General features: G+C 52.3%; 11 protein-coding genes across 11 annotated transcripts; 5 read left to right on the top strand and 6 right to left on the bottom strand.

The window, feature by feature from the left end:
* Positions 1-520: 520 nt before the first annotated feature.
* Positions 521-3,652, top strand: AFUA_3G03560 (putative pyridine nucleotide-disulfide oxidoreductase; the record flags this gene model as incomplete). Its single annotated transcript, XM_743583.2, has 4 exons — positions 521-2,515; positions 2,566-3,321; positions 3,368-3,526; positions 3,629-3,652. The coding sequence occupies one exon, from the start codon at positions 521-523 to the stop codon at positions 2,261-2,263; it is 1,743 nt and encodes a 580-aa protein (XP_748676.1). The 3' UTR covers positions 2,264-2,515; positions 2,566-3,321; positions 3,368-3,526; positions 3,629-3,652.
* Positions 3,653-5,855: 2,203 nt separating this feature from the next.
* AFUA_3G03550 (uncharacterized protein) lies at positions 5,856-6,656 on the top strand (the record flags this gene model as incomplete). Its single annotated transcript, XM_743582.2, has 2 exons — positions 5,856-6,025; positions 6,084-6,656. The coding sequence occupies exons 1-2, from the start codon at positions 5,987-5,989 to the stop codon at positions 6,654-6,656; spliced, it is 612 nt and encodes a 203-aa protein (XP_748675.1). The 5' UTR covers positions 5,856-5,986.
* Positions 6,657-7,090: 434 nt separating this feature from the next.
* Positions 7,091-9,754, bottom strand: AFUA_3G03540 (putative PKS-like enzyme; the record flags this gene model as incomplete). Its single annotated transcript, XM_743581.1, has 5 exons — positions 7,091-7,626; positions 7,673-8,669; positions 8,701-9,159; positions 9,230-9,524; positions 9,615-9,754. The coding sequence occupies 5 exons, from the start codon at positions 9,752-9,754 to the stop codon at positions 7,091-7,093; spliced, it is 2,427 nt and encodes an 808-aa protein (XP_748674.1).
* Positions 9,755-10,907: 1,153 nt separating this feature from the next.
* AFUA_3G03530 (nitroreductase family protein) lies at positions 10,908-11,594 on the top strand (the record flags this gene model as incomplete). The annotated part of the gene is made up of 3 exons (XM_743580.1): positions 10,908-11,024; positions 11,065-11,217; positions 11,274-11,594. The coding sequence occupies 3 exons, from the start codon at positions 10,908-10,910 to the stop codon at positions 11,592-11,594; spliced, it is 591 nt and encodes a 196-aa protein (XP_748673.1).
* A 976-nt stretch (positions 11,595-12,570) lies between these two features.
* Positions 12,571-15,176, bottom strand: AFUA_3G03520 (uncharacterized protein). The gene has a single exon (XM_743579.2). It carries the CDS (start codon positions 14,118-14,120, stop codon positions 12,780-12,782), a length of 1,341 nt encoding a protein of 446 aa, XP_748672.1. The 5' UTR covers positions 14,121-15,176; the 3' UTR covers positions 12,571-12,779.
* A 576-nt stretch (positions 15,177-15,752) lies between these two features.
* Positions 15,753-17,456, bottom strand: AFUA_3G03515 (uncharacterized protein). Its single transcript, XM_077804307.1, has 2 exons — positions 17,034-17,456; positions 15,753-16,969 (listed from the first exon to the last, which is right to left on the bottom strand). Exon 2 carries the CDS (start codon positions 16,958-16,960, stop codon positions 15,860-15,862), a length of 1,101 nt encoding a protein of 366 aa, XP_077660463.1. The 5' UTR covers positions 16,961-16,969; positions 17,034-17,456; the 3' UTR covers positions 15,753-15,859.
* Positions 17,457-17,592: 136 nt separating this feature from the next.
* On the bottom strand, positions 17,593-18,790 carry AFUA_3G03510 (sugar phosphate isomerase/epimerase family protein; the record flags this gene model as incomplete). Its single annotated transcript, XM_743578.3, is given in 2 exon segments — positions 17,593-18,743; positions 18,754-18,790. The coding sequence occupies 2 exon segments, from the start codon at positions 18,788-18,790 to the stop codon at positions 17,737-17,739; spliced, it is 1,044 nt and encodes a 347-aa protein (XP_748671.2). The 3' UTR covers positions 17,593-17,736.
* A 315-nt stretch (positions 18,791-19,105) lies between these two features.
* mdr3 (MFS transporter) lies at positions 19,106-21,028 on the bottom strand (the record flags this gene model as incomplete). The annotated part of the gene is made up of 3 exons (XM_743577.2): positions 19,939-21,028; positions 19,603-19,836; positions 19,106-19,541 (listed from the first exon to the last, which is right to left on the bottom strand). Exons 1-3 carry the CDS (start codon positions 20,853-20,855, stop codon positions 19,106-19,108), a joined length of 1,587 nt encoding a protein of 528 aa, XP_748670.1. The 5' UTR covers positions 20,856-21,028.
* A 765-nt stretch (positions 21,029-21,793) lies between these two features.
* On the bottom strand, positions 21,794-22,574 carry AFUA_3G03490 (putative O-methyltransferase; the record flags this gene model as incomplete). The annotated part of the gene is made up of 2 exons (XM_743576.1): positions 21,794-22,426; positions 22,479-22,574. 2 exons carry the CDS (start codon positions 22,572-22,574, stop codon positions 21,794-21,796), a joined length of 729 nt encoding a protein of 242 aa, XP_748669.1.
* A 538-nt stretch (positions 22,575-23,112) lies between these two features.
* On the top strand, positions 23,113-24,644 carry AFUA_3G03480 (cytochrome P450; the record flags this gene model as incomplete). The annotated part of the gene is made up of 3 exons (XM_743575.2): positions 23,113-23,694; positions 23,773-23,831; positions 23,942-24,644. The coding sequence occupies 3 exons, from the start codon at positions 23,113-23,115 to the stop codon at positions 24,642-24,644; spliced, it is 1,344 nt and encodes a 447-aa protein (XP_748668.2).
* Positions 24,645-26,499: 1,855 nt separating this feature from the next.
* On the top strand, positions 26,500-27,142 carry AFUA_3G03470 (uncharacterized protein; the record flags this gene model as incomplete). Its single annotated transcript, XM_743574.2, has 2 exons — positions 26,500-26,604; positions 26,693-27,142. 2 exons carry the CDS (start codon positions 26,500-26,502, stop codon positions 27,140-27,142), a joined length of 555 nt encoding a protein of 184 aa, XP_748667.2.
* Positions 27,143-27,658: the final 516 nt, after the last annotated feature.

Genomic DNA, 27,658 nt, shown 5'->3' with positions numbered 1-27,658 from the left:
TAAACATACACGTGAAAAGGATATCATCTCGATCCTTGCTTAGCGATGAGGACGAGTTAGTTTTCCATGTTGGAAGTAAGCTGAACGTGGGAAGTAGGACCAACATTCCACAGCCGGCTGATATCAGCGGATCGGGCTTTCGAAAAGAACATCCATATGTTGTAGTGCAATGAAGGTATTCGACGACGCGCAGGCTGTTCTTCCCAAGAAAACTGGCTTAAAAGCGGCCAAGTTCATCAATCATAGAGGCTATCGGCTCGGGTGTCTAAGCAGGCGTCCCAGCGTCATCCCGGCGTCATCCCAGCGTCATTGACTTGGATCGTCGTGATCCATGGATTGGAGCGTCCGACGACATCAGCCCATCTCGGGTTCTCGATCGTTCTGATTGCCAGTTCGTCCGGTGCCAGAGGTACATGTACTCAGGCTTTTAATCTGCAGTGGGATCCCGGCACAGTGTCGAGCAACATAACACAATGAATTTTCCATACTTGTGCCGACAAACCACGCACCCAGCAACGAAATGTCTGCCGATTCCAGCTCTCCTCTCGTCGTGAAGGAACCCAAAGACGGTGGGATGCCGACGGAAGGCGAAAAGCTGAGGCTGGTCATCATTGGTGGCGCCCGGGGGGGAATGTCCGCGGCGGTTCGAGCACGGCGACTCAATGAAAACGCATCGATCATTGTTATCGAGCGAGGCTCTTATATCAGCTACACCAACTGTTTTGCCCCCTTCAGCCTGGGCGGTGCCATTGAAAGGGATACGTGGATCGCAGTCCAAACCCCCGCGGGGCTCAAGGCTCGATTCAACGTGGACGTGCGCGTCTGTACCGAGCTCGTCAGCATCTCCAGAGAGCGTCATTCGATTACTGTGCGATGTCGGAAGACCGACACCACCTATGACTTGCCGTACGATAAGATGATCCTCGCACAAGGCGCGGATCCCGCTGGTCGCCCTATGGCCGACATCGAGAAAGACAAGGTGTTCCCGCTGCAGACCCCCGCCGATCTGCAGGCCATCCGATCGTTCGTGGTGAAGAATGATTGTCGGGAGGTCGTCATCCTCGGGGGCGCCTTCACGGGCCTGAAAGCCGTGGAGAGTCTGCATAGTTTCGGCCTCCATGTCCGCGTGGTCGAGGCTGGCGACCGCCTCTGTCCGGAATTCGATCCGGATTTTGCCACGATCATTCAGAAAGAGCTCGTGAAAAGAGGAGTTGGGATTCATCTTGGACGGGGGGAATGTCAAACGATCGCCGAGACCGAGGACAGCGATCGCTGTCGCATAGAATTCCACGATGGCTCAAGCCTCTCCGCGGACCTGGTGGTCGTGGCCACGGAACCCGAGCCACGAGTGCAGCACGCCAAGAACGCAGGCCTCACGGTCAGGAAAGGGATTGTGGTGAATGCGTTCATGCAGACCAGCGATCCGGACATCTATGCCGTCGGCAGTGTCGCAGAGGTGGTGAACAGTATCTCCCATATGCCGCAGGTGTCGTCGTCGATGAGCGGAGCCTCGAATCGACAGGGCCGACTCGCAGCGGATCACATCTTCACTCGTGCGACTGCGTATCCGGGAACCGCTGGGACCCATGTATACCACGTCTTCCACTTGACAGCGGCCATTACGGGGCTCTCCGTCTCCGAGCTCCGGCAGATTGGATATGACCCTCAGTCCGTGACCATCCACCAGCCGGACCATGCGGGGTATTTCCCGTCGGCCCAGCAGCTGACGTTGCGAGTGGCCTTTGAACGAGCGAGTGGCGTCCTGCTGGGTGCCCAGATTATCGGACATTCTGGCGTGGACGGCCGCATCGATGTGCTCGCTACGGCCATGCAGGCGGGGATGACTGTCTTCGACTTGGAGCATCTCGAGCTCTCCTATATGCCCCAGTATGGCTCCGTGAGGGATCCCGTCAATCTGGCGGGCTCCGTGGGCAGTAACCTGCTTCGCGGGGACCTTCATATCGTCCATCCTCAAGACCTACAAGACCATCTGCACGAATGGCCGATTATCGATGTGCGGTCCGCCGAGCATTTTGCCCAGGGCCATCTACCGCTTGCGCGAAATATTCCTATTGACACGCTGAGGTCACGGCTGGCTGAAATCGGAAAGGATCGGCCGGTCCTGGTCTACTCCAGGGTAGGCTACCATGGCTATCTGGCCTACCGAAACCTAGTGCAGTCGGGCTATCGGGCCGCGAACCTGGATGGGGGCTTGAAGTTGTTTACCGATGGTGGATATCAGCCAGAATTAACTGTGGACTAGCGCAGTAGTAGTCTAGCGGCTCTCGTCTTTGTTTTCATGCCCGACAAGTTCACTATAGAGACTTCCTCGGCTGGTCGAAAGGCGCAATGACGCTACTGATGCCTTTTGTCTCCTTTCTCACTTGTATCCTTCTAATCGTCCTGCCTATGATAAGGCGCCAGTTCCAGGGGAGATCCTTTAGGTTCTGAAAGTACTGCTCTCTGGTCCCTCTAGCGGATTTTCTGCGGAAAGTATCTGGACCGATATGTCTATGTATGTATATATCAATATGACTATTAAGTACTGCCGCTCATGCTGAATAGGGGGTGCAGTTGATGTACCTATGGTCTTTAGCACGCAGAAAAGGAGCTCAAGGAGCATGTATAGGAATCCGCGTGTGTGCGAGCAGTGTGAACGCTGCTAAACCTTGGAAATCATCATCATTGTCACTAGCCTCCTATTGACCATGGCTATCTATGAGCTAGGAATGGACATGTTTAGAGCATATCTTGTTGAACAGGCCGAAGAGTCGTCTGAGGCTGTCTTGCAACAGCTGGGTATGCTGCAGCTGTGCCTTAGCTCCACCCGACTCTTACATGCGTACTTATACTCCGTATTCTGGGACGCTTGGCTGCTTCTCCAATAATAGGTCCCACAATGGTATAGATGTGAACTACCCAGGTATCTCTGACCGATCAACGCTAAGCCTTACAACACAATGAGATATATGACGAGTCGCCTAGAGGCTCAAGAAGCGAAGCCGATTCATACTTCGCTGTCGACCACTCCCACGGTCACTTAGGACAGAGTCCTGCTCTGATAGATGCTGAGAATTACCACGTTCCTCACAGACGTCATGAATCGACTCTACCAGCAGACGATGACTTTCCAGGGTCGACTGACGTTGGCCAAACTTACTGGGAACTTGATGGCTGCCATAGGTGACATCGAGGACACGATCAATCGCAGTGAGAGCGTCGCCGCCAGGTATCAGGGGCAGTACCAGGGGATGGGGCTTCTTGTTTCTTATCTCGCACCTTTGCCTCATCATCGAAATATAATACCACGAGGCTCAAAAGGTATCTGACGTGATCCCTATCAGCCTAGGGCTAAGATTTTTCTCAGGCTTGTGCTTTCCGAGATCCGATTCAGCTACCTGGCTTTCGCCCTCCACCCTTCCAGACCGCTCAATTCTCGATAGAGATAAGACGGCCTTCACTGGCTGTGAAATATATATTTCATATACAAAGAATATCTACTACATGGATATTACGTAGGCCTACGGTATGTGCCTAGAGGAGAAACTGAAACCGCACTGATCAAAGTTTGATATCATCTGGAATACTACCGCCTGAATAGACTAGTGACTGACTGACTGTTATCTAGGCCCAGGGGCAGGCTCTATGCATTATGGTTAAACTTGAAGCAAATCAGAATGAGTCAAGTTGGCTCTAATTGTAACGTTTAGACCTGAACCCAGCGGCTCAGCCCCAACTTCCGATCATCATTCGTCGTATCCGAAGGCGGGCAAAGACTGCCCAAGGGCGAACGAGATGGATACTTGTATAGGAAACTAGACGAGGAAAAGAGGTGGGAAAACAGGAACCACGTGGCTACAGGGTATGAATGCTACGAAGCGCGCAAGTTATGGGCTCAATCCATAGACCTCCAGATCCTTGCGATGGGAATGATCGTTAGCATGTGGCAGGCCAACTGGTAAGCAGGTCGCACGATATCACCGTTGCAGCGCTTACCCCTCTGCTACCATACTTTATCATATCAAGCTATCCCCGGCTTCTCGCACTCCTCCCGGTCGAGTCGACTCCGGAATCCGAGTGTCCTCGCAGACTGTGCAGCTTGGACGGATTCGGGGCTTGCACAATCCGACGGCGGGATGGGCTGCTTACGACGGAGTAGAAACGGTTATCCCCACGAGTGGTCGGGCAGAATCGGACGGATAGCGAAGTGAGGAAGTACGGTGAGATGAATCGTGAGACGGCTGAGCGCTGGTGAGACCAGCGGTGATTCCTTTTCCATCGAGACATCCGCTCCCGTGGAGATACAGGATACCAGTAGGCAGCAATGGGCAGCAATGATTGCTGCCAAGAGCTCCATCTGGGTGCGGCCGCTAGCCTGGCGTTCCTGTTTATCTCCCTGGCAGCCTCATTGGCTTGCTCGTACTGCAGACAAGGAGACGAATCCACAATGGGACTATCCCAACATGCACCGCTTTGCACTACCCTGTGCAGACTACAGAGTCGAGCTCCACCAAGACCTCCAAGAACCACAAAGGCTTGGAGGATGCTTCTTTGGCCTTGGGTTTCTTGTTCTGCCCGCTGCCTAGTGCCCACTGTCCCGCCACAATGCTTATCCGAATGCAGGACTAGTCCTCCTTTCGCTGCCTAGAGTGACCCCCCCTCAGCTGATATGCTTGGCATGACATGGGGGGCCTGTCCCAACAATCGGGATATCATATCACTGGAATGGAGCCCGCGGCCCCCGAATTCTAACTCAGGATAATCTCCAGCAGGCGACCCCTTCTGGGATACTCCGTAAATTAATGTACATGTGATAGGATTGCGTGGCGACCCGGAGAGCCCAGTGAAGCCATCCTATTGGGCCATCTCACACTGAGCACGACTCGCCATTCCACCAGAAGGACAGCGATTCCAATGACTTGGCAGCCTGTCCATGACTGACTGAGACTCGCTTTGCAGCTAGGGGTCTGTGGGTCAATATCACCTGGTATCGATCTTCTGAGTTTCCAGCTGGGATAGTATTCGGATAGTCTTTGTTAAATGAGAACCCGCGCAACCCTGAAACAGCGACCCTGATGGGTCTCGGGGCAAGTCCTTACTAGGGGTCCAAGTAGCCTTAGGTATACCGTTCACGCCCTCGACCGAATGGTGCACGACATCACCTTGTTGGGACCTTCTCGCCAACACCCAGGCGAAATGGGGCCATCTGGGGGCTGGGCGGTCTCCACGAGGATGTCTGGACCAGCGGGCCATGCTGTCTATGTTTTCCTTAAACAATCTGGGCTGTGCTGCCTTCAACCATTGCCAGCTGCGCCTCCTATCCGACGCCCCACAACTTCAATGGTCTGAGGTAAGATTTTAGCACGGACACTATACCACCGGGTTGCGCTCTCGAACCACTGTCGCTGGTCCTTTACATATGCATATCGTCGCTCTGGCCCCGAAATAAGAAACGCTCGGGCATTTGCGACTTTCTGTCTCGCTCTGTAGCTCTCAGAGGTTCTGCAGTGGGGACTGCATCGAGCTGTGACCAAGCAACAATGGCGGGATCAACACCGCGACAACCACCTACCATCGCAGTAAGGGTGACCTGTACAGTGGGACTCGAGACCACGGGCTACGACCGCTGACACCGTGTACCAAGTGCGAAGAATGCCGGCGCAAAGAATCCGGTGTGACAAGGCCCGGCCGCAGTGCGCGGCTTGTGCTCCATCGAGCAGGCGCAGGCGTGGACATTACTGGCGATCTATGAGCTAACGTGTGAAGACTACCACCGAGGTATGATGACGGCCGGGAGAGCCTTTCGCCCGATCCAGATCATGAGGCTATATGAACTGGATATTCCCCCGCCCCCCCCCCCCCCCCCAGCCCTCCTCCAAAACAGGCCCCTCTGAGTCCGCAGGGGCAAGTCCAAGAAGACTGGATCGACCTTGAAACGAAACGACGGACGTTTTGGCTGGCCTATACTCTCGACCGCTTTACCAGTATGGTGGATGGCCTGCACCTGTTCTTCGACGAGCGGATGGTGGGTTACCTGGAATGGTATTTCTTGAATTTTCGATGCTTATATCTCCTTGCTGCAGATCCGCACCCGCTTGCCGGCTCCCAAAGCCAACTTCGCCAGTGGTCGTCCCACGGAGACGAGCTTTCTTCCCGATATGATTCGGGTCATCGACCTCGACTGGCCAGAAACGGAGCTGTCGCCCCTCAAAGAGACCGTCATCGTGGCGACGATCTGCGGACAGGTCCTAGAACACAAACAGAGACCTCCCTCGAGAACCCGCGATTCCACTGCAACCACCTATGACTTCTGCCGTCGACACCGTTCGCTGAATGCACTATTAGCGCAGCGCATAAAGATGCTGCGCCTGCACGCGTCATTCGAGCATCTCAACCCGGTCTTCACCCTCACGGCCCTGGCGACATATATCGCCGTGCTGACGCTCTACAACGGGATCCAATCGCAGCCCTTGGGGACCGAGGCACAAGCAATGCAGCTCACCAAGGCGCTTCACTCCGAGCACCAGCAGCAATCACTGGACGCCGTCGCCGATGTAGCGCTCCTGGTCACTGCACTCGGCCAGCACTTTCAGGTAAAGCATCCCCGGCCATACGATCCTTGTTGTGCGCCTTGCGAGCCCACCCGCACGAAATGACAAGGTACTAAACTCCTCCTGAATCCGACAGACGCATCCCTTGGTCCCTATCCTGCTCTTCTTAGCCGCGAGGTTCTCCCAGACGCACCCGGAGCTGAATGATGCGTATAACAAGCTCATGCCGTGCATTCTATCCGCGTTACAGGGCTCGACCAACCCGAATAAGCTTGCGCAGCATTTCCTCCAGCTGTTAGGACCCCAAACCGACAACGGGCAGCCCGTCTCCTAGAACCAGGCAGGGATCATCGGCACGTCGGCACACTTTACAGCAATGAAATAGATATCCTCTGTGGCGTCCTGGACAGAGAAGCAGATCTCGCTACAGTTGCAAATGACGAGTATTTGATTAATGGACGCGTTCCATGCCATATTGTCACCTACCGTGAGGAAGCAGTGCACAGGGTTCTGCGAGTATATGCAGTTTAGACGATAGATTATCTATATTTAATACTATTATCCATGGACGAGCAATGCGGTCGGTTAAATTCAGATCTATCCAGAGTACTACTACCTTCAACGCCTAGAATAAAGCCAATAAGGAACAAAATAAAGCAAAGTGCACAGAAATATGTAGAATGTCCAGCACCGCAATTGAACTGTTCCTTCCTTCTGGCCTGGGCCATCCCTGGATACTCAGCCTCTTCATCTCTGCCCAGCATGGGTTCATAGCTGGAGAGGAACCTTGTTAGTATGCACCCAGGACCCAGAACGTGAGTGTAAGCAGCCGCGTTAACGTGGCGACTCTTTTCCGCCACGCTCGCAGCCAGGGCAGCCAAGGACGGAGTTTGCAAGAGATTGAATATCGAAATGTCCGCGGCAGCCTGCAGGACCAGCATGTTGCGCAGCTCGACAGCGATCAGCGAGTCGACCCCGAAGTGCGCAGGCGGCTTGCTCAGGTCGATCTCCGTCACGGGCGCCATGATATCAGCCAGCTTCGAGGCAATGGCAGCCCCGATGAGCGAGGCAGCCTCTTGCCGGGGAGGCCGCCCCCGCAAGCTGTGTCGCCAGCGAGACACTGCTGCTGTCGGCGCCGCCATCGGCCGCTTTGCCATGCGGCGACGCCTTCCGGCGCGGCCGCAGGTGCAAGAATCGCGCATCACGTCCGAGCTGGGAGCCGCCGGCGGGATCCCACTGCGGGCCAGGCTCGGAGTTGAGGCCGACGACGAGCTGGGGGCGGCTGCTCGTGCCGAGCGGGTACAGCACAGCGGCATTGAGGGCCCGGAGCACGATTTCCTCGTCGAGCATCGCGAAGTCGCCGTCCTTGCGCAGGCGCTCGGCGACCTTGGCCTCTTGCGAAACGTAGCCAATGTCCGAGATGGGTCCAAGGTCGATCGATACGCCGGGGAGACCCCGGGCCTGGCGCCAGCGGGCCAGCGCATCCTCGTAGGAGCCACCCGCGGCGTAGTTGGTCTGGGACGCGATGCCTATGACCCCCGAGACAGACGAGAGCATGACGAAGAAGTCGAGCCCACCGCGCGTCGAGAACTCCGTGTGCAGGTTCCAGCTGCCGTTGAGCTTGGGCGCCAGGCCGCTCTTCCAGTCGGCCAGCGTCATCTGCTCGAAGATCGCGTCGCGCAGGAGCATGGCGCCCTGGATGACGCCCCGCACGGGTGGGAGACCCTCGTCCTCGCAGGCGCGGAGGGCCTTGGCGAGGGAGCTGGCTAGGGCGATGTCGCAGCTGACCGGCTTCACGCGGCAGCCGGCGGCGCGTAGCTCGCGGACGAACAGAGCGCCCTCGGCGTTTTGGTTCTGGGCGAGATCGAGATCGCCGGCGCTGCGGGAGAGGAGGATCAGGTTCTGGGCGCCGTGGTCGACCAGCCAGTGCGCGATAGACCGGCCAATGCCGCCGACGCCGCCCACGACCAGGTATGATGCATCGGAGCGCAGTCGGGGTCGAGGGGTGATCCCCTTGGGCCGTGGGACTACTGGAACGACCTCCTCTGGGCCCGCCGGCAGCACAACCTTTCCCATGTGTGCCCCCGTCTGCAGGAATCGAAAGGCGTCCTGGACATGCTGCGTGGGGTGCACAGTGACGGGGTTGGACGGGCTTCAGGGCGCGCTGGTCCACCAGACGGGTGACCTCGCCCAGGATGCGGTGGATGTCGGGTCCGCGACGGCGCAAGAGCGTGGGCACATCCAACGAGGCCAGCGAGATGCCGCGCGAGAAGCACTCCAGCGCGACCAGGCTGTTCGTCTCGATCTCTTTCTTGCCGAATTCGATCAGATGGCCGAGGGGCGCGATGACGCTGAGGCTGGCCTGCAGGAGTGGACCGGGCAGCGAGTTGAGCATGACGTCGACCCCGCGCCCCTCGGTGGCGGCCAGGACCGCTGGGGCAAACGAGGCGTCGCGGCTGCTGAAGATGCGCTCGGCAGGGATGCCGTACTCGCGCGTGAGGAGGTCTCGCTTCTCCTGCGACCCGGCTGTCGCGTAGAGATCTCCGTCACGCCCAAGTGTCTGGCCAGCATGATGGCCGCCCCAGCTCCAATTCTTGACCACCCCTTCCTCACGGTTGACAATCCCGCTAGAATTGAATCGTGATGGTCGGCCCGTGGGTCTCGTATGCGTCGCCGACCTTGAGACCCGGGATCAGGGGCATCAGCATCCAAAAGGCGCGGTAGGTGGTGAGGAAGGGTCGCTCCTCCTTCGCCGCTGGCTGCTCCCTGAGAGCCATCAGTTGTATGTGTTTGCGCACCACGCTGTACGCGCCGTCCGCGCCAATGACCATCGAGCCCTCGTAGGACGTCCCATCCGTGCAGCTCACCACGACACCGGTCTCGGTCGTCTTGATGTCCGAAACCTTTTTCTGGGCGTGCGTCTTCGATTGCGCTTCGGCTGGGAGAGACTCCCAAAGGACCTGCAGCAAATCCCTGCGCCTGGAGGTCCGAGGAAACGACCAGTGGCTAGGAGCAACGTTTAGTACTGGAGGACGGCGAGGGCGGATTCAGCTGCCAACCAACCTCGGTTGGAAATACGTGAAGAACATGGTGTCCCCGATATCGCGTCCCTGGTGGTCGAGCCGCTTGAACTTGTCCACGGGCGTGCTCACCTTACTCAGGGCAGCCAGCAGGCCGAGCTGGGCGAGCGCTCGCAGCCCCATCGCCGACAAATCTCACGAAACGAAACCAATCGTGCGAAGCAGAGAGCTCCGGAGACACGTATTTCGAAGACGGACTTACTATTTGCGCGGAGCAGATCCAAGGCCATGGAAGCGGAATCACGGCCACTTTCTGCACGATTATCAAAGCGATAGCTTTCAGCTGTATATTGGTACAGAGAGTATGGGATACGGAATGCGATATACCTATCCCCTTCCCTTCTCCCCTCGATCCCGTAGCGCAGCCAACAGAGCAGCCAACAAAGGCAGGCAGTACATTAGGGAACTCCAATATAAATAAACGGATTGTAATGTAGGACAGCGTCATCGGCCACAGGCAACTGGTGCGGACCTCAGGATGAACGACACAGCGACGCTCCATCTACCGCGCCTCCTCTGTCTCCACGGCGGAGGCACCAACGCACGCATCTTCCGGATGCAGTGCCGCGTACTCGAGAAGCACCTCGGACGCACATTCCGTCTCGTCTACGCACAGGGTCCATTCACCGTAGTGCAGCCCGGGCCGGATGTGACGTCGGTCTACAAAGACTACGGGCCCTTCCGGAGCTGGCTTCGCGACAGCCAGATGACTGGCGTCTGGACAGCCAGGGACATGGCCGCTGCCATCGACGCATCTGGTGCCATATCGCTTGCCGGAGCCTGCTATTAAGACAGCTCCTCCGCAGATGCAAATGACTATGGATCGGACTTACTTATATTGATATTAACTTGGTGGATCCATTGGTTGACACGTTTGTCCGACTGATCTTACTCAGCCATGACAGCCAGCCTGGCCGGAATGTTTATCAATCCGTGATGCCGAAGCATCTCATCCGCCAGACAGCACACTCGGCATCAGGAATCTTCCAGTCGGAATTGAGCGGAATCCTGGAGAACAACAAGCCTTCTATCTCAAGTTCCTGACATGGCGAAAGCACAGCGCTAAGCAATACTGGGTACTTTCGTGACGATCATAGTGGTATATCATGCGGCGCATCCCAGGATTGAGGGGGGTCCGTTTCCCTTCACGCCAATTGCTTCCGACGTCATTCAAGCCCTATTGTCCCAACCTCAATCTTCCAAAGCAGTTTCACTTCGGAGACCAACCACTTCCGCAACGCCTCATCGCAACCTTCATGGTCCTCATCCGCCTACAATGTCTTCTGTCACGGCTGAACAGTGGCTCGAAGCCGCCGCATACCGTCGTACTGTTTACGGGCTAGCTGGAACCTCCAAGGTCTCGGACAAACGGGTCGAAGAGATCGTCTCCAAAGTTCTTTCCTTCGCTCGCTCCCTCGTCCTATAACACCCAGCCTGTTCGCGTCTCGCTCGCTTTCGGGGCGAAACACAAGGAGCTCTGGAGCATTATCATCAAGGTCGCGGAACCAGTCCTCACATCCATGAACCCCGATCTCTGGGCACGATTTGGCCCGATACTCGAAGCTCATAAGGCTGCCTATGGATCAGTATGTCGATGACTCTACTCACCCCGACACAGACTATCTAACGAGCGAGATTTTAGGTACTCTTCTGGGAATGTGGCGAGACCATCAAGGAGTCGAGTGAGAAACACAAGCATGTCGCGCATAAGCTGGGCGAGTGGAGTGATGTCTCTCAAGGCATGCACCAGATCCTTGTCTGGACAGCCCTGGGGCTCGAGGGAGTCGGCGCCAACCTGCAGCACACGAATTCTATTCCGCCCATCGAGGCCGCTATTAAGAAATTTGCGGGTGTCCCTGAACATTATACATTGAAGGCCCACCTGAACTACGGGGACAAACAGGCTGATCACCCGGAGAAGCCTGCGAAACTGCCCATGGGCGAGATACTGATGATTCTCTGAGCTACTCGTGCTTGCAAATCGAGATCCTAGACGTAATGACTTGAATAGATTCTGGTCGTTTGCTTCTGTGAACACATACACATGATAAATCGTTTTCCTTTGAAGGCAGAAGAGACGCATAGCCTGCACTTGCAAGTATCCCTGATTGATGCTTATAAGCTGCAGTGGCATGTGAGAGTATTCATGATGTGTCAGTGGCCTGGGAAATGTCAAGGATATACATAACTGACTGTCTACTTACGTCCAAGTGCGGTGAACCTAACTTGCAAATGAATGGGTTTGGTCGAGAGCAAATGTATAAATAAGGTATATCAGAAAAGCAGGTTTTGATAGTGCTCCTTTGTAAGGTTCGCACCTCGCAGTTTGAGTGTCTGACGCCTAGACTTCTCTACATGATCCAGCAAAGCATCCAAAACAGATGGCTTTTGGTGCCTGATGACTTGCCTGCGGCACCCTCATGGACGCATGTTATGTACTTTCGCTGCCTGGATGCAGCCAGGTTCCCCTCAACAATTTTTCAGGGCGTTCAGAACCGTTTAAGGGCTCTCAACTCATGAATTCAATGATCAGTTGAGTATTGGGGGAAGCGAGTCCACAGCATCCTTCCCAGACCTCGGATTACACATACTGCCAACAAGTTACCCTTCCATATGGCGCCCGCTTGAACGCAGTGGTTCGAAGCCATACAATAGTCGTAACCAATAACTCCAATTTTGCTGTATCCAACATGCCTGCTTTATGAACTTATAATGCTTACTGCTCCCTGCAGAAATTGAAAGATATTATTGTCACCAAAGCATGTGATAGTTGCGCTGAAGTTCAATGTCCAAAGAAACTGACAGCCATGGTGGCACGCCTATATCCATGTATGGAACTATACATGGGTAAATCACCTTCCTGGTTTGCAAATCAAGCGCAAGAAAGAGAGGGCATTGTATCAGCGAGATGATCCTTGTCACTACTTCCTCTCGGGCATCTCGAATCAATGGCTCTCCCCGACATCACGTATCACCTCATAGTATCACCAGCAGAGGAGCACTTCGCAGTCGTTTGGGGCTATCGACGGCTACGTCTGTGGGCACTGGGAGTTGAGATGGTATAGTTGGAGATTGGCATAGCAAGTGAAGGAGTGGCTTGTTTAGTTTACCCCTTGTGTAGTTTATATTTTATATGTATTTTATGTATCTATGGACTGGCCAGCCAGTTTCGTCTATGGGAATGATCGGTCCAGATGATCTCTCCCAGCAGCTCCAGCAGATATCGCTCGCGGTACTCGAGAATCCTCATGCCGTCGCCTTGTAGAAAGTGCCGGCACTCGTCCAGCAGTCGGGTTTGCTCCCGTGCCAGTGATGCCATGAGATCCTTGGGCGAGATCTGAATACCAGGAGTAGACACATCAACGTTGAACAGGCGATGATCCTTCCATCGTCCGAGCAGCCACTCGCAAAAGACGTCAAACATGTCGTTCTGCACAATGAAATCCATCAGCGATTCCAGAGTGCCGCCGTCCATCAGCTCCGGCAATTTCCCCTGCAAATCTATAGTCTTTGCCAACTCACTCGCTACCTCCCTTCCCTCCCCATCCTCCTTCTCAGCCCCATCCTGGGTGCATAGCAGCCGATCATACCCCAACCGAACCCTCCAGAACCAATTCGAAGCAATCACCACCCCAACACACGGTACCAAAACCACATACCCCCACCACATCTTCGCCGTAACCATGCTCGCCATCCCAGCCACCAGCCCGTTCAACCCGTTCAGGGCCCCATGACACTGCAACATCCTGTATCGGGCCGTCATTCTCCTCCGTTCTCTCGCACCCAGCAGAGCATGCCCAGCCGCACCAGCAACCGCGCGCACCCTTTGCTCTAACCTCCACACCAGATACACAGACGACACCGCATTCGCCACCCCATAGACGGCCGCCGGCGCATTCCCCACAAACCCGCTCAGCAAATTCGAGGCTTCAAAGACCTTCCGGTCATCGCCGAAGATGGCCATGATCGTGCCCGTGCCGACGAGTAGGGCGCCAGCGCCCAGTAATATGTCCATGAAGATCCGATCCATGAGCTCGGTTAGGAGTTCCCGCGTATTTACCCCTAGGATGCCCTCCCTCTCCTTTTCCCTTTTCTCCGAGCGGGCGGTGGGGACATGCTGAGAGGAACTCAGGGCCCTGCGCTCAGATAGTAGCCGAAGGACATTGGCATAGCTGCGAGCGAAATCCCACGCGGCGAAGACGGTCATCAGCAGCGCGATGGGCCCGAATATTCCCATACAGATCTTTGCGTGAGTGGGCACGGGGACCTCATTCCAGACGTTAGCGGCAAAGTCACCTGCGTTGGCGAGCTCGAGGTAGCCGACGCCGGCGAGGAGGTTGTTTTTGTATTGAGAAATGGACGATGAGAGGCGGAGGCGCTCCTTTTTCAGCGTTAGCGTTATTGTTGGTGCTGTTGTTGTTGTTGATGTAGGGAGGGAAATGGACGTCGAGGCCTTGAGTTCGGGATCTGACGCGGACGTTGATGCCATTGCGCTGGATGTGGCATCGTTACTTGGAGGTTGGAGAGCAAACAACCGATCAAAAATGAAGAGGACCGTGGGACTCCTGGGATTGTCGCTGGGGAATGCCAGTACTTATGGACCCGCTTCCATAGTTCCATCCTGTGCTGAGACAAAACCTCTTGGCGTCGCCCTGTAGGGCTGAAGCCTATCATTCTTCCCCCACAGAGTTATATGTGCTACTACGGGAATATCGTCTAGGATACGAGTGTACTCAGTAGACCCCGGTGGGTTTGCTAATAGCTTATGTTTATTATTCCACGTTAAACAGGGATCCTGTAACCGGAGTATCGGTTGCTGACCGATATTTTGCTCCTCATCTTCTCATTGGTCAAGACTTATCCAGCAGAGCAGGCAGTCATTTTTCGAAAGCCTCATTGACTACTATGGGATAGTTGCAAGTCCCACTGCACTAACGAAACGACCAGGTCGACCGGAGTAGAGTTATTGTTATATAAATAGTAGGTGAGATGGGTCTACTTTTCATGATGTTTATGTTTGCCTCCAGTGATGCCCCTTTTCAGGTTCAGTGTACTCGAGGCTCGACTGGCATCTAGGAAGATTAGAGATCTTAGCGTGCTACTCCAATCATATGAAGCCAAGAGTCTGATAAGATACTAGCCTCCAAGGCCGTATTCAGTAAGGTCAGAAATCAGAGAAGTTGTGAATGAAGGGGCCCAAGGGGGCCTGGAGGAATGCTATGCTGGACCATTTCCTATATCCCTGAGGCACACACTTGTCGCTCACGTGACCCAGGCAGGACAACTTGGTTGGTGTCCACAGAGACGCAGGTGTAGAGTTGCATACAGTCCGAGTTCAAATCCAGTTGGCGCCGAACCGCTGTGATCCAAGTCATAGATCTTAGAGACCGGAACCAATCCGAGTGGGTGCGTTTTAACCACTAGAACCCGCCACGAGGCCTGAGGGCCTGGATAGACCCATATACGAACCATGCTTGATTTGTTTCGATTTCAGGGGGCTAAACCACTACTCCGTATCATTTGGTGAAGCTTGGGGTTTCAAAATTCCCGATGATCACTAACTACCATACTATCACCATACCTATAGTAGATGAATATTCTTATATGAAATCTACAGTATTTATCATCATACGATCTCTTCAAATATCTCAATGTATAGGCTGAATGGTGGTGGCTAAATAATCAGTTTCAAAATAGGTCATTAACCCTCAGTCGCATATATATGCATATCCACACCACTTTCAAACCAATCACTGTCTGCTGACAGAAATCATGATTCTATTGTATCTCAGCAACTACTATATCTTTGAATCAACATTTATGTTTTCAGGTAGCCTAGGTTTAGGGCTATTTCAAAATATCAATACCATTAAGGATATCCTATAGACTAGGGATTTATCTAAAATGGTGTGTGGTGTGGGTTGGTTGATCAAATCCAATAAATCCTCAAAAACATTCCTAAGCAATAGCAAGCTTTTAAGCTTAATGCTATAAACTAAAGAAACCTAAGGCTGCTGTCGGAAAAGTACTAGCTTTAGAGAATCTCTAAAGATTCATGAATAGAGATTACTAGTATGCTATACATCACTACTCTAGTAGAAGCCAGGCCTATCCAAAACTCAAAATATATAGATCTAGTAGATAGCTCATGTAAAAAATCATAATATCCGGCGGCGGCCGCCGGGCGCTGTTGCGGGAAGGGTTGCTAGGGGATTGCTGGCGACCATATCAAATGGCCGACGACGACGTTCCGAGCCGTCTAGTAGCTTCCAGGCCCCATATGATGTCTAGTTTGCGATCAAACACGGCGTCAGACCAGACAAGTCTTTTCAATTTTTGCTTCCAGCAGAGGACCGAATGTATTTCAAGTGCCTGAGACAGCAGAAAAAGGCGACTGTGGAAGAACTCCCAGTCCAAGCTTGTGGTAGCCTCCAGGGCACCCACAGTGAGGAGCCACAACGTCAATTCTGAGGGAACGGACGCTGGACTAAGAACCTCCATCGACAGCCGCAACTGCCGCACATGTATTTCTGTCACTACCGGGCTGATGCCAGACATTCGTCGAAATTCGGCGAGATATAGCAATGCTCCAGATCGAAGGCCAGAACATATTGGACCAGACGTGTATGCATCATAGCGGAGTGATAAAAAGTGATGAGCAAGTGGGTTAATTAACCTGTCAACCTCTACTGGATTGGACCAGATAGAGACATGAGGAATTATCTGTGCATTGGTCCATTGTAATGATTGGAAAGCGAAGAGCAAGGGCGCTGGAAGATCCAAAGAGTTTAAGCCCGGTGGCATAGACTTGGAGGGGAAGCATATATGATTAACTTCTCCACTAATGCTTCCAAGAGCAGGGGTGGCATCAAGTGCGTAGGAACCAATTAGATCAACCCTGTACTTATTAGCAGAGTGCTGCAAGTAAGAAGGATTGGATATATAAGCAAACCATTTAACCACAGTCACCAACTTCTCATCTAATGCCCCCAGCGATAAGCCTGACTCCTGAATAAGTCTTGCTACAGCCGTCATGTGCGATCTCCATGAAACCATATCTTTTTGCAGATGAGAATAGCACGCTAAGGCAGTCATCGCGCATAATGTACCCTCCAAGCTCTGCTTCTGGCCCAGCAGCATGGCACTGATACTGATATCAAGCACTTTGGTGTGATTTGAGAGTATAAAATGCTTCAAATTATGCTGCATATAGTATTGTGATATATGGGTAGCATACGTAGCCAGCATCTGGTCATAGGCGGCAGAATTTGTGATGCAGATTGGATACCAACGGTCTTTTGTATATCTGAAACTGGCTCGGGATGGCATCTGAGAACACTAGACAGAAAAGTCAGTTGGTACAGCCCAGACGGAACCACAGATCTATGAAAAAGCAACAAACTGTGGTGAAGGAGGCGCCGCGACTCCCTATCTAGCACAATAGGACTGGCCAGGAACGATGCGATATGGGTTGACGAGGTGGGATACTCTGGACTTTGAGAGCTCCCATATTGAAGACCAACAGGGGAGAGGCTGGAGCCTGAATCAGGTGCTGTTGTGTCGCTTGATGTGCTTGAGGATGTTAAAGGACTTTGAAACCATGCTGTTTGAACGTTCCGGCGGGTGTTACCGATCTCGCGCATAACTCGCCGTCGAATCTGTGATCGCTGCCCCTTGGTCGGACGTGGACGCGTGGGGGTTGGTGGTGATGAAGACCCATTCATTGGATTGTTGTTGAGGTACAGAAGCCATGATATATCATGTCACCTCTGGGATGTATATTTCGCCATAAGCTGTCATGTTTGTAAGTTGGCTTTATCACAACTTGCGGACTACTGTTTGAGTCGGAGCTGGGGGGCGACATCATTCCAAGCTGTGTATCACGTGATCTCCATAGAGTTCAAGTTGCCTCTCGTTCAATCGATTTTTATTTCTTATCGATGCTAGTTAAAGGTCATGAAGTATGTATGACTCTTGGGCAGTAAGTGAGATCCAAAAATATAAATCTTACATTTGACGCATGCCTTCCATTACCAAAATATGCACACAGGCAAATCGCTTCTACCCAGATAGCTTGATGTGATATATATTGGATTAGGCCCATGTTATACACTGTCAGCCTTCGCACAAACCATCTCTCCCTGCATTTCAGTCACCAGTGTCTTCCATGATGCGATCCCACGTTGTGCATGGCCGTAAGGAGTATTGGGGTCGGGGTCGAAGGTTGTGCGGGAGAACAATTCCATCGAAACCCAACCCCCGTATCCCAGAGCAAAGACAGTTCGGGCAATGTCCTTCACCGGAAGATATCCCCCTTCTTCGAAGGCAAACAGTCTTGCATTCCGAGACCAGCTCATGCGACTTGGCTGCTCCGCCACATACCATTCATGACCCATCACCAATGGCGCCTTCAAGCGTTCCCCGTCGACAACCTGGAACAAAAACACTCGTTTCGGGTCGACAGTCTGACGGAGACGTGCGAGGGACCTCTGCAGCTCTTTCGCGCCATTATAAGTCATCCCCGATGCACTGGCCGGATCGGCGTACACCCGGGCGGCAATGTTGAAGGTATCCAGGCAAAGACCAAAGTTGGGACGATCTACACGACGAACGATGTCCCAGCTTTGTTCCCAAGTATCGACGTGGTTTCCCCAGGCAAGAGCCTCGTAAGAGAAACGGATCGGCGGGGACTGGGCCAGTCCTAGATCTGCAGCCTGGCGCAGGTCGGATACGATCACTCGCCGGTTGCCGGTAGTCCGGGGTTCGCCGGTCTCAGGGTCTGGAGGGAGAAAATTGGACGGGATAAGGATCATGTCTGTGTGCAGGATATGACAGATCTCAAACCAGAAGCGCAACTTATCATCAATGAGGCGGTTATGCTCGGCTTCATCCAGGACACCTTCGTAAAACCAGAACGGCTGCAGGGCGATGATCTCTAGCTGGAGCGAGGTGCAAAGATGGCGGATGCGGAGAGCACCTTTGAGGATGTTAAGGCGACTGGCACCGCCAGACGACTGTGCGGCAAACGTCTCTAAGTCTTCGTAGAAGAATTCAATGCCTTTGAACCCTTGATGCGCGGCTTGCTGGAGTTTTTTCTGGCAGATCGTGCGCACTGGCGCGACCAAGGGACATGGACGAGATTGCTGGCCGGCAAGGCATTTCAAAGATGGGGACAAGGAGAGAGATACTGCTTGCAATCCTTTTGTAGTGGGGTTAGTTGGTAGTTGAAGAGTCGTTACTTGACGGGTGCAGGATCCTCTAACAGGAACTTCTGACCTCCTACAGTGGGGTTCAATGAAGTATTTAACCAGAGCCAGCGAACAACTCGACCAAGATCGGCCTTGATCCGGCCACTTGGATGCCCGATTAGGACATGAGTATGCAAGCTTGCTCGTCATTCCGGTAATCTTAATTGGATCTGCGGACCCAAATCAACTTTAATGACGGCAGCATGCACTCCAGGTTCCATATTTGTCAAACGGATTGACTCCGCAAACCGCCTGTCTGGGAAACATGGGACAGGAGCCTACCCAATTCTACTCTTTCCCATTCTCTATCTGGAGTCAGAGTCAGACCTAGAATACAGCCCTCTATACAAGCTCTCTGTTCGCGTTCCTGGCTGCTCTTTCTGGAACTTCGTTGCTCCTGGAATGTGCAGACCGCAAACACCAAAGCGATACCAAATGCAAGTGCAGCCAGTCCCACAGACGACCACAGGGCAGCCCGGTACCCCCTTAACTGGTTCACGCCCTGATGACTTACTTCCGCCTCGACCGTCCCCGCGATGCCTAGACCGATGGCGATGGAGTAGTTGATGACGGTGTTGACTAGTGATGCCGAGGCTCCTTGGTGCTTGACGGGCACTGCATCACTCAAGATAGTAGTGGACGCAGGGAAGGAGATATCCATCCTACGGATCATTAGGTCAGTTTTGTCGATATAGAGCGCTACGGGCGCGATAGGGGCCTTACCCCCAGGCCATGATAACAAACGACCAGAACGTATTCATCCAGTAGGACTGCTCTACTGGTGCCGTACTTTGCAGGATGCATCCACCCAGAAACGCAGCACAAGCGATTGCCATCAGCCAGCCGCTAGTGATGACCGCCATCAGATAGGGTGTGGCAAGGGCAGGCAGAATTCCCTGAGATGGCCCCTGGCGCGAACTGCACTGCTGAATCCAAAGGAGACACATGGCGAAATTGCTGGATAAACTGGAACAAGTAATAGAACCAGACGCCAAAACTGCTCCATCCTAAGCCGGTAGTCACCAGGATTGCTACAACCCATCGACTAAAGATGGATACATCCAGGATCGGATCCCCGGCGCGCGCCGTTCCTGCAGCTCAAAGAGACCCAGAACAAGGAATCCACCAATCAATAAGACATAAACATAAGGCGTGGACCAGCCATCGATTGGTGCTTGGTTCCATGAGATATTGAGCAAGAGCAAGCCTGCAACGCCCAGGACTGACCCGATATAGTCGAACTGGAGTGTCGCGGCCTTTTGGCAGCGCGGGTAGTCGGATGGGATCACCCAAAGGCCGACGGCAGCGATGATGAAGCATCCGATGCTGTACGTCCACATCACCCAGGGCCACCAGACGTACTGTGCGAAGACCGAACCGACGACCCCCGCGGTAAAGCATCCCAGCGGCGCGGCCACGGCAAATGCCGAGAAGATCATGTTCTTCTTCTTGCCAGGTGGGTAAGTTCGCCCCGCAATTGCGAGCGCATTGGGGAGAAGCAATGCTGGCCCAATGCCCTGGAGTGCTCGAGCAGTGTCAAAGAACACCGGTGAGTGTGTGAAGGCACTGCAGCCACCAATGACGGACCAAACGCCGAACCATGCCCATCCCAGGACAAGGATGCGCTTGGAGCCGTACAGATCGCCGAGCTTTCCCGCAATCAGGATAAATGTGCCCACCGTCAAGCTATAACCGCCCACATGCCAGGTCATCCGGGTGGCCTCGGACGGGCCCTGACCGAAGGTTTGCCCCACGATATGCAAGGGAATGAGGATGTATCCGAAGGCGCCTTGAACGAAAAGCTGCGTTGAGCATAAAATGAGAATGAAGAGCCATTCCTTCAGCCCAGGAGGCGGTGCCTGGTAAACATCGGATTGTTCAGCCTCCGGTGGTGCCTCGCTTGGCGAGATCACGGATCTGCGACCCGCGTTGGATTGACGGTTGGTCTCCTCAGCGCTGGCTGCCATTGCAAGCATAAAGAAAGTCCTCTGGGATGTTTCCGAAGCAGAGATGGAGGCATGGGGATAGCCATGGTTTTAAAAAGCGCCACCGAAAAGCACGGAAACCCGAGTAATAGGTGGATGTATCAAGTTTACTGATTATTCGGCACATCCATGGCTGATATGTCAGCGAAAGGATTGACGTAGCTTACCGATGCTCCGTAGTCCTTGATCACCAAAGAAGAGGAAACCGGGATGTCCGAAAACGGAAATGTCGGACCTTCAAGATAGTCCAAAAGTGGGGAAGGACAGGGGCCCAAGCTCCCGATGAGGCCTAGCGTCCTTGCTTGGATTCGTGGATTTTAGTGGGGCCAACAGGGGACCAAGCACCATATTGGGACTAGCGTCACTTCCAGATACAAATCGCCATCAAGAAGATTGGTAAATTTACCAAATTTACACACAAGACACCATTTACGGGTGGTACGACTCGCACTTTATGCTGTGGGACGCCGCCCTATCGTTGATAGGGTATACAGAACTGTGTGCGAACAGTGAGAGCTCTCTGACTGCCGAGGTGAAGGGAGGTTTAACCATGTGCGAATCCACCTTCGAAGCATTGGGCACCCCATTTGCAGATCGTGCAGCTGAGCTCATCGGTGTGTTCATGACTCAAAGCACAGCTCTCGTTGGGGACGCTTATTCCAAACTGAGAAACCGAGGCAACACCGCCAATGACGAGAACCCTGCCCAGCAGTGTGGAATAGGCCCAGTAATGGAAGCAGATGGAGGGGACATGGCAGGAGACGAGCCGGGCTTGGAACAGATGATGCTTGGGGAGACCTCAAATAACCTGCGTCTCGGTTTTCAGCTTGACTCATTGGCAGATGCGGCTTCTTCTTCTGCCTCTGGGAAATGATTTTTCGTTTGTTGATGCGTAAAGACCAATATCAGTTGCTAAGATTACACCTCATTCAGTTACTGGTCGGGATAGACAATAAGTCACTATTCTCCAGCGAAACTGTTTTTCGTCGAAATGGAATGAACAACATGCTAGTTACCAAGCAGATCCTTAAGATAAAGCGAATCAAGCAACTTTCTTCAACTCCATCAGTGTGTCCGCACTTCCCGCAGGCTGAACCATTCCTACCACTTGCAATGTCGGATCTGCCGCCTGGAAATAGCGTCTCCCAGTCATCGAATGTTCGCTCTTTGCTTCCAAACGGCGTCATCACCTGCATATCTAGCGCCCGCATGACCCGTTCCGTCTGCCAGTCATAGGTTCCCGATTGGCCCAGCACCTGCTCTGCCACGATGATGGAAGCCCCGGGTTGCAAGACGGCAGCAAGATGGCGCAAAATTACCAGACAGTCATTATCATCCCAGTCATGAAGAATATGCCGGAGTAGCAAGACATCAGCCATCCCGGCGAGGCGAGATTGCGGTTCGAAGAACGAGTGTGGTTGGAAAAACACCCTCGACTTCAAAGCTGGGGGAATCTTCGCGTCCGCCTCTTTCTTGAGATTGATGCTATCTTGTACAAACACAGTGAGGTTGGCATATGCCTGGGCAAGAGCAATACCGACGAAGCCGTCCGCTCCTCCGACCTATGCTGCAAGTGAACACAAGTGTGGACTGGGACATCTTGGCTAGCCTTACATCGATCACCACGGCATCCTCCCCCAGATCTCCCCATGCGAATCCACTTACAACATGACTAACATCATGCGGCCCACCATTCGTGATGAGCGCCATATACAAACCATACTTCTGAATCAGGTCCGGGCGTTTTTTATGCTGACGGAAGCAGTTATAATGCCGGCCAAATGAGCAAGTGTGGGCTGGATATCGACCTGAACAGACATGGTAAATGTTGAAATCAATAACATAACATGTATTGATACGAGAACAGTCTGTAGCTTGCCGGCGATCTCTGGTTGCTATGGCGCTGTATATAACCATTATCTTTTTCCTCCCCAATTCTTTTCATACGCTGTAGCCTAACCAATAGCCACTTCGCAGAAATCTATTGGTATTAGGAAGATAGAATCTCGTCGAGGACTCGATCCGCCCACTGCCGTACTGGGAATCGGATTAGCTCCGGCTGGAGGAGGAAGCCATTTAAGGTAATCCGTCCAGTCTGTGATCTATTCTCGTCATCGTTGACGTATGCGTATGAAATTGGGCAAAATCAGCATTATAACCAGTCTGACAATAATCTCTTGAGTTGGTCGTGGTCTTGCATCAAAACTCCGAACTTGGCGATTATTGTCTCCCTGGTCAGCGTTGCATCATGCTAGGAATGATGCTTTTGCTCGGCCTCTTGGCCAGGCTCTTCTTTAGATTTGTGATATGGGCCATTTTCGTATATCTACGAGATCCTAAAGGCCTAAGGAAATACCCTCTAATGCATCCATTGTCTGGCATCTCCGACATTCCTTTCATGCTGGAATCGATGCGTGGATTCCGCTCTGCTACACTCCTGCAGCTGCACTACGGACAAGGCCATCCAGTCATTCGTTTAGGGCCGAACGCTCTGTCTTTTGCGGGAGGACAAGCTATCCCGGCTATCTACGGACATAACACACCAGCTACCAAGGATCGGCAATATTTGAATGCGGCGGGATCCCACTTCCACTTGGCCGACGTCGTCGATAAAAAGGAACACGCGCGAAAGCGAAAAGTGCTCGCCTCTGCGTTTGCCGCTAAGCACCTAGAAGACTGGGAGTACAAAGTGGCAGACAAGGTGCAGCGTCTAATGCAACGGTTCGACCAGCACTTGGCACAAATGCCAGACGACCCATTGGATTACCGATCCTGGACCAACCTGTTCACGATCGATAGTCTCTGCGACACATTGATCGTGGCACCGACAGTGTGACCGCTGAAGACTTGGCCGGTCGGACCAAGGAGGTCTCATTCCGCGATTGTTTATATGCCACGTTCCACATAGTGGGGGATCTTGTCTGGTCATATGAATGGTATCATGTGGTCTCTTGGCTACTGCAGCGTGTCAGTGCTCAGTATGCTCGCTTATCGCAACTCGCAAACGGCTGATCTCAACTCGTCCACCATCTGACCAAGCGTCGGTGGGAGCGCTACGTACGTGACGAGCCGATTAGTGATATATTTGCCGCTCTTATGGAAGATCCCGCGGGAAACCCACAAGATCTGGAGTGGGGTGAGGTGCTGGCAGAGATATCCCTCGCCATCAGTGGCTCGTCCTCCACGTCCAATTCTATTGCGAGCACCATGCAGTTGCTGATCGAGCATCCGGAAAAGATGCGCAAATTACAAGAGGAAGTAGACTCAGTCATGGCGACACAGCTGGAGGACAGCCCGGATGGGGACACGCCCACGGTGGCCTCTTACGATCAGATCAAGTCTTTGCCATATCTAAGAGCGGTCATTGATGAGAGTCTCCGGTTGTATCCACCAATCTCCCATGGCCTCCCCCGAGAGACGCCAAAAGAGGGCATGATGATCATGGATCAGTGGGTGCCTGGAAACACTACTGTTTCAGTGTCCGCGTATGTTGCTCATCGAGATCCTGCCGTTTTTGATCAACCGGAGTCTTTTGTACCCGAAAGATGGCTAGGAGAGCAAGGGCGGGCCCTGCAAACCCGTTTTATCGCCTTCTCAGCTGGCGCACGAGGCTGTATTGGGCGCCCGATCTCTTACCTACAAGCCAGCATCCTCCTAGCTAACCTGGTGCATCAATATGACTTTGAGATGTGGGATCCAAAGTGGAAGCCCAGCAGGCGGGAAACAATGAATCTGATCATGGGTCCCATGCCGGTGAGGATCCAGAAACGCAGCACATAGTCATTTACATGTGCTATAGGGAGCTGCACTTCTCATATAGCCTGGCGGTTTCTCTGGTGAGGGCGGTTGACTAAGGTGGCTGCTATCTCGGCTTCTCTCTTAAAAGGCCCCCGCGGGCTTCGTTAGCTAGATAGTCTAGGGAATCTAATCAGTACGCTACTATATGGTCTGGATCATGAGATGCGTGCATCTCTATAAGAACTTGATTCAATATTCAATAATTACACCTACTCTTGCACTAGAACTAGAGAATAACAAGAAGAATGCATCTTAAAACCTAGCATACTTATATATGTGATCATAGTCATCATCTTTAAATAATATTAAAGAAGTATATTAAGATCCCTACTAATCACTGGAGACTTCTCTTAATATTAATCCTAAGTTACCCTTTAATATAGCACCTATGTTAACACTGAGGCTCAAAGCCAAGGAATAATAGTACTAATAACTGCAATGTTGCTTTATCTAATTGTGTCTGTCTTATAAAACTCCAATGTTTACTGCTCCCTGCAGAAACTGAAAGATATTATTATCACCAAAAAAACATCTCTTCAAACTCCAGGTATCGATGTGCTGGGTGTGAACATGGCAGGAGCAGCAAAAGATCTTCCATTCGATTATTTGGATAGAAAGCTAATGTGAGGTTGGCAGGATCTCTGTCCGGGACATATCGCCTTAAAAAGCTGAGTGCAATAATGGTGTGCAACCGATCCACTTGCTAATATGACTGGCAAAGCATATGATAGCTGCGCTGAAGTAGAAATGTTGAAAAAAATTAACAGCCAGGTGGCACGCCTAACACAGGCCCTATTCACCACACTATCTTAACAAGAAGTAACTAGTGAGACATGCTTTACTCTGTAGAGTTCAGATCAACAGGGCCTTTTAAAAAGTAGCTATCACAACCTTGCCTTTGATAATTCTAAAAGATATTGGACCATCTATCGCTGTCAAGTACAAATATCAATTTATTGAACTATTTCATGGGAAAACCACCTCCTGCTGTGCAACTCAAGCGCGCAAAGAAGTCCCAAAATCAGGCATGTCCATTGGCGATAAACAGAGGGGTAATAGGAAGCTCCGAGGATTTCCCAGGGTTACATTCTTTGGCCATAGAGTGAAGTGTACAATGAGACATCAGTGGCACTAGCTCTGCAGATTACCCATTTATATTCTCATGTTGGTTTTTAGCCCTTCTGCTGCTCCCACTTGCCCACTTGGTCTGGCACCGTCCATGTTATAGCTTACATCCCAACCCCGAGGCAAAGAGAGCCTTATCCACTCACGGACTGCCAAGCATACTGTGTATAGTTTTCTAATATCAACTTTCTAACCAGTAAAAAGAGGTGCGAAAAAGGACGTGCCTGGCAACTGCTCCGGCAGCCAGCAGATCACATTGCTGAAGGCTCTAGCGACCTAATCCCTGTGTGATTGTGCGCTTCCAATGACTATAGATAAACCGTTGTGCTTTATGAATGTCTGGCTGCCAGTATCGGTGCGCTATATCCGACTCAGATGAATTACGGACTGGGAAAGTTGCATTTACCTCGAGCATTCATCCTGGACCCCGGTTGCCACAGATAAAGAGCCGCTGTGGGGGCAATTGCTGGTTTAGTATAGACCCGCTGTCGCAGGAGACATACAGGGCCGCTATTTGGACAGTATAGGAATCCCCACTACAGCGAACTTAGCTGCCTGGTACTTGGTGCCTTCGCGCCTTCGCCAGAAAATCGCGCATGTGGATAATATAGAATTATCCTCTGGAGATGATATCCCGTATGACTCCTAGATTAATGTATAAAGAGGAGGGTAGTCCTCTCTCATCATCTCAAATCCATCAGTTCTTTGAGCAATGCCTGATACCGTTGATCCCCTTGCCGACACAGCCTTTTATCTCCTCCTTTCTGGCGTCATTATCTTCAATAGCCTGAATCACTTCGTTATTCGCAAAGAGTCGGTTGATTACGACACTTTGCTGTCTTACAACATCTTTGCTGGCATCTACATGGCCCTCTACCATCGATGGAAAACCACTGCCGGACAAGTGGTTCCAAATCAGCCTCAACGGAACCAGTCTCAACACTCGTGATGTCGCCGAAATTGCTGAACGTACTCCAATCACTGTATGTGAACGGACAGTTATCGCAGTAGGTGGCTGCGTTGGCATCGCCTCATATGTTGTCACCTTCGCCAGAAGTATTGCTACAACCATCAAGGATCTGTCCAACGGGGGAAACTGCAACGCTATGCACGGCACCTTTGAAGGCCTGAAGTGGACTTACTACTCCACTGGCCGGAACTGTGATACCACTGCTCAACATGATACCATCGCTGGTGCTATCAAAAAATACCTGAACAATGTCGAGCACAACGATATTTGCGGTACTCAGTGCCTTCGCATGGACCATGGTGGAACCTGGGATGGATGGTTGAAGCTGGCCCCCGTTGGTAGCTTCAACGAGATATGCCTACTGTGGTCCCTCTTTGTCCGTTGACAGCTGTCTCTCCGAGGGTAACAATGATATCTGAACAGATTGACCGGGCTCATCGCAACCCTAAACAACAGAGAGCACACAACCTCTAACGCCAAACCAGCAGCCTCCATGTAGCAATGAGGTCTAATAATGACTAGGATGGAATTTTATAATAGACTACTAAGCAGACCACCTGATGGTAGCTCATTAAGGAGGCCGTGATTACGCGTACCGCATGCTGGAAGTCTTCTAATGACACTAATTAAAAAGACAAGTCTTCCCTCATACATTTCAATACTTTCATTACATTTCCCTTCCATGTTTCTTTAATCACGGTTCATTTCTTTCAGTGATTGGAGTCTGCAGTAGTATCTCACGTCAACCTCATTTTCGACCTCGAATTCAAAGCGTCGTACGGAATTAGCGTGCAACTCCCATTTGGAGGCGTAGAAAGCGCTGAAGGCACTCAATTCACTTGCCGAAAGACCGTCATGAACAATGCAGGAATTCCTTCAGGCTATTGGGAAATATAAATAT

The sequence above is a fragment of the Aspergillus fumigatus genome, chromosome 3 (genome assembly GCF_000002655.1).
Source record: "Aspergillus fumigatus Af293 chromosome 3, whole genome shotgun sequence".
NCBI lineage: Eukaryota > Fungi > Ascomycota > Eurotiomycetes > Eurotiales > Aspergillaceae > Aspergillus > Aspergillus fumigatus.
This window is presented reverse-complemented; position numbering and strand designations above follow the sequence as displayed.